The 14,526-nt window shown below is 39.8% G+C and overlaps 1 protein-coding gene across 3 annotated transcripts in view; it reads left to right on the forward strand.

The window, feature by feature from the left end:
• SKAP1 (src kinase associated phosphoprotein 1) overlaps nt 1-14,526 on the forward strand; it is an 862,974-nt gene that overhangs the window by 653,806 nt on the left and 194,642 nt on the right. For 2 of the 3 annotated variants that reach the window (XM_077252208.1, XM_077252210.1), the window contains exons 7-9: nt 6,934-7,070; nt 7,154-7,217; nt 9,576-9,725. In XM_077252208.1, coding sequence (XP_077108323.1) covers nt 6,934-7,070; nt 7,154-7,217; nt 9,576-9,725 — 351 coding nt within the window. The remainder of the gene's footprint in view (nt 1-6,933; nt 7,071-7,153; nt 7,218-9,575; nt 9,726-14,526) is intronic. The other variant, XM_077252209.1, reaches the window with a different exon arrangement.

Genomic DNA, 14,526 nt, shown 5'->3' on the forward strand with positions numbered 1-14,526 from the left:
TTAAGTGGTGAAAAAAAATTCAGAAATCTGTTAAAACAAACAAAAATAACTTGTCACCATTTTCTGAGACTCATAACATTTTCGATTTTCAAGATATGAAGCTGTGGGACGGCTTGTTTTTTGTGCCCTCAGCTGATATTTTAATGAGGCCATTTTGTGGTAGATACAATGTTTTGATCTCCTCTTGATTGCATTTTATTGCAAATTTGTGGCAGCCAAAAAGCTTAATTCTGGCTTTTGGATTTTTTTTCTCATTAAGCTGTCTACCAATTAGATTCAATTATGTTATGTTTTGATAGATTTGATTTTTACAAATGCAGCAATACCAAATATATGTATTTTATTTTTTAATTAGGCAAAAAAGGAGGTGGTTTGTTTATATTTTTTTTTTTCATATTTTTGAGAAACATTTTTATTTGACTTTTTATTGTATTTAATAATCCCTTTGGGGGACTTGAAGCTGGGATCGTCGGATCGCATAGCAGTACATCAGCACTGCAATGTATAGCGAAAATCTCAGTCTCCTATGAATGCCAGGTAAATGCTGGCTTTCACAGGAGAATTGTTATGAGAATCAGAGGTCTTCAGCTGGCCACCGGCTGTCATTGAAACCCATTGGTGATCACATCATAGGTATGGCGATGGGCGCATGACACGCCCCCTACCGGCGCATGTTAAATGCCACTGTCAGATATTGACAGCAGCATTTAACAGGTTAACAGCCATGGGTGGAGATCCACCTGAGGCTGTTAGTCACATGATGGGTAATTAAATCAGTCATCATCTGTAAGGAAAGATTCCGACTCAGCGTGTGAGCCCGCATCAAGGTTAGGGACACAATATATGATGTAAATGTATATCATATGTCGTAAAGGGTTTAATCATATACAAATGGTGAATAATGGAAACAAAATGTTAAAAACCTCTAAATTTATTTAGTATTCATTATGACCACCTCTCAGAAATCCCACCACTTACACACATTGGTTACTGTTAATGAAGCTATTAATTGTTGTCAGAGGAATGTTCTGCCATGCTAAATGTATTTGGTCATATAAGTCATCAAGATCTGTGGCTGGCCACTCCCTTTGCAATTCACGATCAATGATATCCCAGATGTGCTAGATGGGAGACAGTCCGGGGATGCTGTAGGCCATGGTAGCCTATTTCGGCCACAAAGGCGGCTCACAGTAACACAAGCAACATGTGTCTTGGCGTTGTCATGTTGAGAAATTACTCCTGGGACACTAGAATAGTGGCTGTGACACTGGTTCTGTGGCAAAATCAATGTAATGCCAAGCTTTTAGTGTACCTGGAATGAAGGCTAGAAGTAACCGGCCCAGTAACATAAGCCCAGAAATAGGACTGAGGTGAAGGCCTTTTCATAGCATTGCCTACATCCTCTACAGATGGAGACCAGAGTCTGGAATGAAGTTTTATCATCTTCATTGATGAATCCCTCTTTTTTCTTGGAAACAGTGATACCCAGTGATTAATCTAGAGACCGCATGGACAACACCATGGAGTGGGAGCATCACACCAGTCCTATTCCCAGGATTATGGCGAGAGGTGGCATAATGTATGGAAGCCCGACCCCTCTATTCTTCATTCATGGTACAGCAGCGGATCTTGATGATTTGCCCAAATGAATGCAGCGTGGCAGTAAATTCCTTAAACAGCCATTAATAACTTCATTGATAGCAGCCAAGAAGTGTGACTACATGTATTTCTCCATTTGGCACTCATACTCCGTACTGAGTAAATCAAGATGTTTTAAAAATGTTTCCATGTTTTTTTCATTTGCAATTCATTAGAATGTCTATCCATCCTGTGATTTCCATAATTTACAAATTTTCCTTCTTGGAGGTTCAATTTCAATGTTCAAGAGTACCGTATATGTGGTCAGCGTAAAGTACTTAATACATATTATCATTCCCACTGCAAAGAAATTGTAGCTTCATATCCTGCATGTAAAATCGGCATTCACTTGTCTTTAACCCCTTACTGACATAAGACATACCGGTATGTCATATGCCGGCTCCCTGACTTTCATGCAGGCTCTCACGCCAAGCCCGCATTTTTCTGCGCACGTGACCGCTGGATTAATCAGCCATCATGGGCCTCCAACAACCACGGGTGGAGTATATCTCTGCCCATGGCTATTAATCCCATTGTCATTCTCTGACAACAGCAGTTAGTCCCTGCCGTCAGGGGCATGTGTCATTCCATGCTTCCAACGGCGCGTCCCTGGCCTGATTTTAGGGCGCCAATGGGTTGTTATGACAGCCGAAGATTGTGATTTTCACTATACATAACAGTCCCCTGAGAGAATAATTCGGTCCAGTAAAAAGTGAAAAAAAAAAAAAAAACACACAAAAGTTAAAATCACTCCCCTTTTACTCCATTAAAAATAAAATCCTGAAAACAAAATACACATATTTGGTATCACTACATTCCTAAAAGTCCGATCTATCCTAATATAAAATAAACTAGATGGTGGCCCGATTCTAACGCATCGGGTATTCTAGAATATGTATGTAGTTTATTTATGAAGTTTTCAGAATAATGCAATTTCTACACAGGATTCAGCCGGCCGGCCGCGACCAATTAGCGAAGCATGGTTCAAATTCCGCGCCAATTTGCGGGCGGACTGCGCCTGTCGCTGATTGGTCATGTCCAGTCGCGAACAATCAGTGAAGCCAGGGCCGGCTCCAGGTTTTTGAGGGCCCCGGGCGAAAGAAGTCTCAGTGGGCCCCCCTCTTTAACACATACCACGATTCATGATGCACAGATACAGCAGAGAAATATAGCACAGCCAAGTAGCGTATAACACAGCCCACGTAGCATATAGCACAGCCACGTAGTATATAACACAGCCCACATAGCATATAACACAGCCCACGTAGTATATAGCACAGACACATAGTATATTGCCAAGCCACATAGTATATTGCACAGCCACGTAGTATATATGACAGACACGTAGTATATATGACAGACACGTAGTATATATGACAGACACGTAGTATATATGACAGACACGTAGTATATATGACAGACACGTAGTATATAGCACAGACACATAGTATATTGCCCAGCCACGTAGTATATAGTACAGCTACGTAGTATATAGCACAGCCACGTAGTATATTGCCCAGCCACGTAGTATATTGCCCAGCCACGTAGTATATTGCAAAGCCACTTAGTATATAGCACAGACACGTAGTATATAGCACAGACACGTAGTATATAGCACAGCCACGTATTATATTGCACAGCCATTTAGTATATAGCACACGTAGTATATAGCACAGATGCGTAGTTTATAGCACAGACACGTAGTATATAGCACAGACACGTAGTATATAGCACAGACACGTAGTATATAGCACAGACACGTAGTATATAGCACAGACACGTAATATATTGCACAGACACATAGTATATTGCACAGCCACGGAATATATTGCACAGCCACTTAGTATATAGCACAGACACGTAATAAAACACAGCCCACGCAGTATCTAACACAGCCCACGTAGTATATAGCAATGTGGGCACCATATCCCTGTTAAAAAAAAGAATTAAAATAAAAAAGTTATATGCTCACCCTCCGTCGGCTTCCCGGATCCAGCCGAGGCGTTTACCGATGCTCCTCGCGACGCTCCGGTCCCAAGAGTGCATTGCTGTCTCGCGAGATGATGACGTAACGGTCTCGCGAGACTGCTACGTCATCATCTTGCGAGACCGCAATGCATGGACTGGTCACCGGAGCTTCGCGAGGAGCGGGAAAGGCCTAGGCTGGATCCGGGGGGCCAACGGAAGGTGAGTATATAATGATTTTTTATTTATTTTTTTATTATTTTTAACATTAGATCTTTTTACTATTGATGCTGCATAGGCAGCATCAATAGTAAAAAGTTGGTCACACAGGGTTAATAGCAGCGTTAACGGAGTGCGTTACACCGCGGCATAACGCGGTCTGGTAACGCTGCCATTAACCCTGTGTGAGCGCTGACTGGGGGGGAGTATGGAGCGGGCACTGACTGCGGGGAGTGGAGCGGCCATTTTGCCGCGGACTGTGCCCGTCGCTGATTGGTCGTGTCCGTTTTGCCGCGACCAATCAGCGACTTGGGATTTCCGTGACAGACAGACAGAAAGACGGAAGTGACCCTTAGACAATTATATAGTAGATTAAACCGATTGGTAAACAGCGTAGCGAAAAAAAATAAAAGCGCCAGAATTAAATAAAATGTAATAACAAACGATCAAAACATTGTATCTACCCCCAAATGGTATCAGTAAAAACATCAGCCCAGTGCACAAAAAACAATACCTCACACAGCCTCATATCCCAAAAAATGAAAAAGTTTCGGGTCTTGGAGAATGTTGATATAAGAAAAAAATAAATTTCTTACAAATTTACAATTTTTTTTTTCACCACTTAAATAAAAAACAAACTATACATGTTTGGGATCTGGGTACTCGTACTGACCTGGAGAATCATATTGCTAAGTGAGTCAAATAATGAACATGGTAAATAAAAAAAAAGAAAGAAACAAGCGTGAAATTGCACTTTTTTCCGTTCTTTTCACGCACTTGAAATTTATTTTCACATTTTTCCTTACACTATGTGATAGAATGAATGGTGTCATTCAAAAGTACAACTTGTTCTGGAAATAATAAGCCCTCGTACAGCTATTTTGATGGAAAAATAAAAAAGATTTGGCTCTTGGAAGAAGGGGAGGAAAAACTAAAATGAAAAAATGACCATGGCTTGAAGGGGTTAAATGTAGAGATATCCTAACACAGCAGTGTATCAGGATTTAACCTAAAATTCATCTGAATCTAGAATTTCTTACAGATCTAAATAAGTAATGTGCATGTGAGCATGTGTATACAGTATACTGTACATGTGTCTGTATTTGGACAGCCACAAAACATGGGGTGCAGGGACTTGACCATGTCACTCGAGCACCCGCGATACTTGACTCGAATGTCTGTATTATAGACTGGGGCATGATACAGTTGCCACTGGTATTTAGAACTGGTATTGGTATGTGCACACGATGCAGATTTAGTGCAGAACTGCAGCAGATTTTTCTGCTGCAGAACTGCACTGTGATTTACAGTACAATGTAAATCAATGTGAAAAAAAAGAGCTGTGCACATGGTGCAGAAAAATCTGCGCAGAAATGCTGCAGATTTCAAAGAAGTGCATGTCACTTCTTTTGTGCAGTTCTGCAGCGTTCCTGCACCCCTCTATCATAAAAATCTGCACTGGTAAAATCTGCACAGAAACTGCATCAAATCTGCACCTGCGTTTTCTGCCAGGAGATGCAGAAAATTTTATATCTATATAAAATGTATGAATCTAGTTGTTTTTAACTTTCTCATGTATTGTTATAATGGGGGCACATGTAATAATAATTTTCTTTCATCTGCTACGTGACACACATCTTAATTAGATTTACAACTTCAAATTTCTCTGTAATGGCATGGTAACAAATCCTATATTTTCCATGTTTTTTGATTTGCCAAGTTTTATTCTACTGCATGTATACACCATTCAGGAAGGAAGGGTTTACACATCTGGATGCAGCTATCCTGCTGTTAGCCACAATTATCCGTATGGCCTCATGAACGAGTGCGAAGGGAGTAGGTTCATAACACGGAGGAAATCAGCTACGTGACCTCTAAATAATGCATTGCATTTTTTACTAGTTATGTAATATGTGAATTATTACTTTCTGCTTGATGAACATAAAAAGCAGCTCTTAAATTCATGTTTTATTTGTAGCTTTGGAATAATAATGATGCCCACCTCATAACTGCAAATCTCATAGGGCAGGAAGTTGAATACTGAGCAGAGAAGCCAAATTAGAAGCCTCTTCTGATTAACACAAGAGCAGCTTTAATTGTAAAATTGTTATGTTGGACCTACTAAATATCAATTAGACATTTTTATTTATAATATGAATCAAACAGCTACTCTATGCAAAAACAAAAAGAAAATAATAATTATGTATAGGGCTACAAACAATATGGCCAAAATATTAAAGCAGTCCTCTAGCAATGTATCTTTGCCTATGTAATTCAGCATGAGCTTTCATTAAAGAATTTTGTAGAGGTTTGTGGGTATGCCATGTGTATACCTACCGGTGTTAGTCTATGTGCCATTTATGGGTTATCTGCCATATTGATTTGTGACCACCCCTTCTCAGTCAGCATGTTTCCTCCAAGTAAAATAATAAAACCTATACTCGCCTATGGCGCCATTCCAGCAGTGTTGACACTGGCTCTCCCAGGGCTCCAGTGACATTATGTCACGTGATCCCTGCAGCCAATCAGCGGTCTCTTCACTATTCCCTCCTTTGTACAAATCAGACATTTGGAAGAAGTGAGTGAGCAGCTGCATTGTTATGTCACACAAGCTCTGGGAGAGCCAGTGCTGACACCCCTGGAACAGCGCCGGAGGTGAGTGCACAGTAAGTGTTATTAATTTACTTGGTGTGATCATGGGGATTGAGAGGAAGTTGTCTGAGTTGTTGACAACCCCTTTAAAGTGAATGAATACAACTGAGCTAGGCTGATGTAGATTGCACAGCTGGAATATCGCTAGATTGCAATCATTATATGTAAAATACATTTATTCTATAGAGAAATATTACAACAGCCCCCAAGAGAACAGAGAAAGAACATATTCTCACTCACATTCCTAGCGAATGTCTCCCTTATGCCTTAGGGTGGCATTCACATGTTTTTTACACAATGGCTCATGTCCCAACATGCTGCCCAGGGCCTTGCCATCCACCAGCAGACCACTGCTTGTGGTTCAGACCTTATAGTATGAAAAGCAATTCCAACTGTTATTGCTTTAGTGGGATAAAACATATATCAGAGTCCTGTCCTTTACAAAGTAATTGTTCGCAGATTTTATTGCAGGGAAAGTTCCCAAGGGTGGCTTCCTGATAAAAGACTGTGGTGCCCAGCTGGTTTCAAATATCCGCAAAGACTCTCGACGAGATTCCTGCTTTGAGTTAATCTCTCCTGGTAATCGCAGTTATGAGGTAATGCCCAGTGTTGTAGAAAATGAATTTAAAGGAGGCCAACACAAACCTACTTAACAATTTTGTTATTCTTCTATTAACAGTTCACCGCGGCCAGTCCAGGAGAAGCCAAGAACTGGGTGGAACAAATACAATTTTTGGTAAAAGGTGAGTATATAATACATTACACTTTGACATTAAAAGGACAAGATTTTGAATTATTATATAGGCACATTTATTTAATCTAATTTTTGGCAATTTTTTTTTTCATATCACATTCTGAACGAGAAAAAAACACACAATTAGTTATCTTGCAGTGTTCACACTAACAACTGGGCTATTGAGACTTCTGTGCTTTTTAGGAAGAGTTTTTAGCACGTTCATTATCATCAGAGTCAGGACTACAATGACAGACAACACCTTTATATACAGCTGATGAGACAGGATCCACCATTCACAGAAGGCGATGTCACAGCTAATCCTGCTCCCCTTCCTTTCACAATAGACTTTGTATTCGCTCATTATATGGCTTAAGACAAAATCTGAGGTCAGAGAATGTTCCTTGCTGCTAAGGAGAAAAGTTACCCCTTAGATCTCAGTCCAAAGCCTCTCACCTAGCCAAGTCAGATCTCATAGTTTGCACTGATGAGGGGCAATACTCCAAAACACCGTGTCTGCAAATTGAGATACTGATTTGGCTTTTATCCTAAGTCCTATTGCAAGGCTCATTAAAGGGTTGATTGTGACTTGTAGGATTGCTGCTTCCAACAGGTGGCGCTATAGAGTTCTAGTCCTGTTCCTCTCTGAAGAGGCAATTTGCACAGCCATGTCTGGTAAATTGGCAATAAAAGAGCAATGTATTGATATGTCATATTGCACCTTCTCGCATACAATATATGTATAAAATTAATATAGGAAAAGGCAGAAGTAAAACAGAAATAAAAGCATAAAAAAAAGACAGCCACTAGCAGTCTAAATGACTATTTCTAGCCCCACCCCTTTGGAAAAAATGTGTTTAATATATACAAATAAGTTCTACACAAAGGAGAATGCAATTTAAAATATTTCTAGCTGGCCTTTTTAATAATAAAAAAATGATGAAAAATAGATTCGTATTTCCTATTTTTTAAAAAACGAATACATAAATGACATAAAAATTAAGCTCCAAATAGAAAAGAAAAGAGGCAAAATGAATTTTAATATCCGAACAAGATTTTTTTTTTACAGCCGTTAAGAAAGCATCTACCATAAAACCCGAAAATGTGGCTGGTTAGGAGCCCTATCATGAACTGGTTAAATGAATTATCCTTCATTGTACATAAATGATTCCTTATCCACTTGATTGGTGACAACTATTGTAGTGGGACCCTAATTGCAGATCCGGTTTGTCGATTCTGTTCAACTCTTGAATGTTTGTAGCCATGGGAGAACATTGGACCCAAATCCCCCATTCTGGTGATCCATAACAATCCAAAAATTATCCCCATCTTTTAACAGAATCAGAACACAAATCACGCCCAAGGCTTCTATCCAGATTCTTGATTACATGTCTTTCCACTTTGAATTGAATTGTGTATAAAGTGTTTATCTTAATTTTAATAGCAGCAGTGTGCGAGTGTGATGAGTTTTCTTGTTGTGAATACTGTCCAGAATTTTATAAAACACTTTTTCAATAGGAGGAGTCATATTCTGTAAAGCTTTGTTCCACACTTTAAAGGACAGCGGGTACAAGTGACTAAGAGGGTAGGGACAGGAGCCACTTTGGGATCACATACGGTATATTAGTCTAACGCAACAGCTTCTACTCCTGATGTCAGGAACAATCCAAAAAAAACTATTGCATCAGTTCTGCCATCAATTCCTTCTGGCATGTCACTATCATGCTGTAGGGGGAAAAAAACAACAAGTGGCTGGATATATGGGAACGAGTGCTTCTACAGCATTGTGATCTGAGCACACTCTCTCCTCCGTGGACTGCACTGAGGGGGAGAAGACTGCAGGGCAGAGGGAGGCTGCGTGTCATTGCCAATAAAGAATACATACCTCACATTGCAATGTGCAACATTATGTTATGGGGGGATCTCTGAGAACAACGGGCTTTTGTGCCCCTCTTGTCTTACAATGCAGATAAGTACTGTAATTATTAATAACAATAATAAGCCCTATTATTACAGGTTAGGGCAAAGTTTTCTGACAAGGTTTGCTGGACCCTGGTGAGAGAGGTTCCCCCAGAACACCACAACAACAAGATCGGTGACTGATCGCTCAGTGATGCTTGGTCCACACATCCCCAGCAGGATAATGGTGATTGACAAGAATTATGTACTTCACCTGCACCTGCCAGCATTTTTACTGTAGGGAAACTTGTTCAGGATTTACGTTTTATGAGGATGGCAACAAATGGGTTACATAAAGGCAGACACTTTTGTAGGGATGTGATCATATTAGTTGTCTCAGAAATGCGAAGGTAATTGTATAGTGATGTATGGATGTCATTGTTTGTGGACCCTTCTTGTTTTCTCTCAGATATCATCTCATCCTCTATACCTTGTGAAGATGATGAAGAGTCTTACGATGATGTGGACAGCCTTAACTTCCCTCATATGATACACCCTCCACCTCTGAGCAGGGCAGGCAGTCCCATTGAGGATGATGACATCTACGAGGTAGTTCCAGGTAAGAGGTTAATTATTTAAAGCCATGGGCGACACTCGATTCCCCACAGGTTGTGTGGTATCCAGCTGTAGGGTATTTGTCTTCACTCATTGTATGCTTCTTTGTTTTATTATGCTAATGAGCATACAGTCTCTGCTGGGGCTATTTCTCGTGTCCCAAGCAGATAAAAAAACATTATTTCCTCAGCAAGTCATCGTCGTTAATGAAGTTTTACAAAAACAGATACAACCAAGGAAAAATAAAATTTCACAGGTGATAAATTTTTCCAATTTCCCTGGCAGAATTGGATCAGATTGTTAAATTAAGAGTGAAGGTGTCTGTTAGACAGCAAGGAGCGGTGATGGGTAATTTTATAGAGTGGAAAATTGAATCAAATTGCTACATTAAAACCCAGCTCCTGCGAGATTTTTCTGTAGTGCCGTCCACTTTGTCACTGTTCAGAGTCCGTGCACAGCTGTGCCGCAGGCTCCTAGTTTCTGCACCACTGGTCCTTCTGCCACAACTGGCTGGTGTTTTTTTTCCTTGACTCCCAGTGCCCACTTGGTGCAAGAGAAAGGAAAGCAACTTGCAGGGGGACAAATAAGATGCTCTTCATAAAGAGCAATTTGGCAGAAATGTCCACGATCTCCATATGTCCAGCTTTTTTATAGCAGGATCTTCCTCTCAGACTGCAAAGTCGGTAATGCTAGGTCCAGCAGCTATTCACTTTTTTTGTTTATAAATCTTAACGCTACAAAAAATATTTAACTGATATAAAGAATTCTGTTGTACATTGCAAGAAACTATACAACCCCAATTCCAAAACAGTTGGGACACTGCGTAAAATGTGCAGAAAACAATAATGAATGATTTGTAAATCATTTATAACCATATTTTACTCACAATGGAACATAGGACACAGACAGAAGGTGAAAGCTAGACTTGCTTCCAATTTATTTGAGTAAATTAACTCATATAGAAATTGTTGGCAGAAACACAACTCAAAAAAGGTTGTACAGAGCATTGTGTAGCATGAGGTGAGGAGACCAGCTAATGGAGCTTTGGGAGAGGAATGTTGTCCCATTCTTGTCGGATGCAGGATTCTAGCTGCTGTACAGTCCTGCGTGTTATTTGCCAGATTTTTTATTTCTTAATGCACCAAATGTTTTCTATTGGTAAAAGGTTTGGACCGCAGGGAGCCAGTTCACCCAAACTCTTCCTCTGTGAAGCCATGCTGTTGTGATGAATGCAGTACAGTCAGTACGCGATTTATAAACATACGATTTAAAGGGGTGGCCCGAAGGCAAATTGCTACTAACTCTATATCTATCTAGTACCAAAATCTAAGCTATTTTCTAATATACCAAACTTGCTTTAAAAAATTTCTACTGTTCTTTAAGTACACTGTCTAACAGCTACTGTATTTTTTTTCTATTTCCGATCTGATTATGATTCGTTTGAGTCTCTCGCGTTATCAGTGGTCAGAGACTGCGGTCACTGCCATAGCCCCTACCCACTCCCTGAAACTAAGCATTTGGAAAATGGGAATTTTTAAAGCAAGTATACTGGAAAATAGTTTAGATTATGGGACTAAATACATAGGGAGTTGGGACCAAAATATGTTTGCCTTTGACCCACCCCATTAAGCACAACCCCTAGTTCTGAATGTCGCATGTTAAAAAGCAAAAGTAATACTAAACACCTCTCCGGCTGCCTCGCTACTCATCATGCGCCGTATCTCTAGCCTCGGTCCTGGTTGCGGCCAGAAGAACCGGTCTATAATGAAGAGTCCTGATCTGTGGCACTAGATGACGGAAAGGAGAGGACTGAACGGTGAGGAAACCAGAGAGGAGGTAAGAGGTGTACATTGGTTAAAAGAAAAAAGGTCCTCTTCTTTCCGCCATAAAGTGCCGCATCTATAGCCACTTCACGTTCTATTACGAAGAGGCGGGACATTTTGCATTCTACGGCAGAAAGAAGATGACCAGATGGTGGACTGCGAGTAGCGTAGTGATGGATTGGTGACCAGTGAGCTGAATATTAGTTGTGCAGGGCGGGGGTGGACATCTTGTGTTATTTTGCTGACTCTGTTTCAACTTGCATACAAATTTGGGAATTTGGATTTCGAACCGTCCTACAGAGCCCAGTTTGTAACCCAAGGACTTGACTGTATGTTATTTAGCATTGTCTTGCTAAAGTTGTTGTCTGGATGGGAGCATATGTTCTAAAACCTCAATATAATGCTCATCATTAATAGAGACTTTCAATAAGTGTAAGCTTCTCATGCCGTAGGCACTAATGCAACCCTATACTATCAGAGATGCTGGCTTTTAACTGATAACAAGCTAGTTGGTCCCTCTCCTATTGAGTCTGCTGCACAAGGCGTCAGTGGTTTCCATAAAGAATTTCAAATTCTGTTTCATCTGACTGCAGAACAGTTTTCCATTTTGCTTCAGTCCATTTTAAATGAGCTTTGTCCTAGAGAAAACTGCAGCTTTTTCTGGATTGTGTTTGGCTTTTTCTTTGCATGATGGAACATTTAACTTACATTTGTGGATAGTACAGTGAACTGTGTTCATAATGATTTCTGGAAGTATTCCTGAGCCCATGCAGTGATTTTCATGACCAACTCACGCTCATTTTTAATGCAGTGTAACCCGAGGGCACGAAGATCGCAAACCTCCATCTTTTCTCTTGTGCTTATGGATTTCTACAGATTTTCTGAATTTTTTGATGACATGTACTGTAGATTGTGGGATAATGAAAGTATTTACAATTTCATGTTGGGTAACATTTTTTAAAATTTTCACAATTTTTTTGATGCAGTTGTTACCAAATTTCAACTTCTAATTTTTTGGGAATTGGGTTTCTACCTAAATGCAAGAGAATATATAGGTACAGTGTTAACATAATGTATGGGCAAATAAAATGGTTGTTCACTTTTTTTTTTTTTTAATTAAAAAAATGGGTCCATGGATGTCTTGAAATACAAAAAGAAAAAAAAACACTAAAAAACACAGATACTCCCCTCATGGAACCCCATCATTCCACATGCCCTTTGCCAGCTACTTCACTTTCTTCTAACAGCAAGAAACGTCATGTGAGCACAGCTAATCAGTGATAGTCTGAAGATGACTGCTGCAGGCAAAGCCGGGAAAAGAGAATCTCTTCTCTATTGTAGCTCACATGAAAAGTCAAGTATGCAGATAATTTGTGGCCGCTGACTGCTTGCACCAGTTATGTGATATTCCTCATTGGAAGAGGAAGCCAAGTAACTGGCAGTCAACACAACTTGACTGTGCAGAGAAATGGCGCATGTCCAGTAGGTGGGTATCTATGGTCTGTTTTTCTTTTGTTTTGTAATATTAGGACTGCCATAAGAGCATCAAACTAGTGGACAACTTCTTTAGGAAATTGAAATCTGGGGAAAGCGGTTGTGTGTAGCTCACTATATTAGGCATTCTTTTTATTACAGTGTCTTTATTTTTCAAGATGCTGTACAAAGTGGTAAAAATATAACATATAATTATTAGGGAAAATGTTTCTATCTGTGAGCTGCTAGTCAAGAAACAAGATAAGAATGTACTACAGATATCAAGGGAGAAAGAGGAGTTTATTTAAAAATAGGCTATGGAACTTGGTCAAATATAGGAATATATATAAATGTCAGTGCCTGTTTTACATGCACAGTTCTTTTTAGACTACAAAACCAAAAATTCACCTTAAACATAATGCATGTGAGATGTTCCACTCATAAGGAGTTATCAGTAAGAGCCAGCTTTGGGATTACTGTCATAACTTAAGCAGAGTATGCGTAAAATATATACTGTCATAAAAAGTCATTGTGTGATGGGATTCTAATCAACTGCCTTCTGATGTGATTGCATGCATTACACAAAGACCAAATGTAAGACGGATTCCTATCTTAGTATATTAATCTATCAGAGCTGACCTTCTTTCTGTGCTCGAGACCTTTCGAGCCCTCCTGTCGTCTTGGAGATGAGCTGGAATACAGCTAGAAGACTGGGGCCATTAATGGCAATAAATGTGGATGAGCACAGAGACTGTCTGCGATTACAGCAAGAAAAAAACCCTGCTCTCTGGAGAGACTTCCCGTAAGGCAGCAAGAAAGTGAGACAGATCACTTTGTAGCCCTATGGGAGCTGCACAGCAGGACTGGGATACTTTTACTGGCCTGCTCCATATGGAGGGGGCAGTATCACTTAGCACAATGCCAGGAAGACACTCCACTAAAGCTTCACCTTACCTGATCACATGGGAGGGAGCAGGTGCCTACAAGTACTGAAACTGCTCTACATCAGTGGTGGGTGTTGAGCATTTCATTATTAATGCTGTGCTTAGGTACAAAATAGGTGGTATTCTATCTTACCAATCTCATTTTTATTTTGGCACTTTCTTTTAATAATTCATATTTATGATGAATCTCAATAAGCTAATGACATTGTCTTAGCTCCATTTTTTCTGATATTGAGCTCAATTTCTATAAGACGAATCCCCTGTACATACACTTGGTTACATGTAAAATGTACAGCTTTACCGCTAAATGGAAGAAAAATTTATGTAGATCCAATTGGATTGACAAACCCATCTTGCAGCAGTAAAGGATTATGATTCTGGATAGTCCTTGTAGCCAGTAATAAGGACAGAGTTAAGTGACAGTTCACTGTGTGTGTTTGATATAGGTATAAAAAAAAATAATGACCTCTATTGGCAGGGTATCAGTAAATATAATGATAATACACCTGATTTGTCTGAATTACATTTGTTTTCCATGATCTTCCTTGTAAAATTTTGGGGCTGT

The sequence above is a fragment of the Ranitomeya variabilis genome, chromosome 4 (assembly GCF_051348905.1).
Source record: "Ranitomeya variabilis isolate aRanVar5 chromosome 4, aRanVar5.hap1, whole genome shotgun sequence".
Taxonomy (NCBI): domain Eukaryota; kingdom Metazoa; phylum Chordata; class Amphibia; order Anura; family Dendrobatidae; genus Ranitomeya; species Ranitomeya variabilis.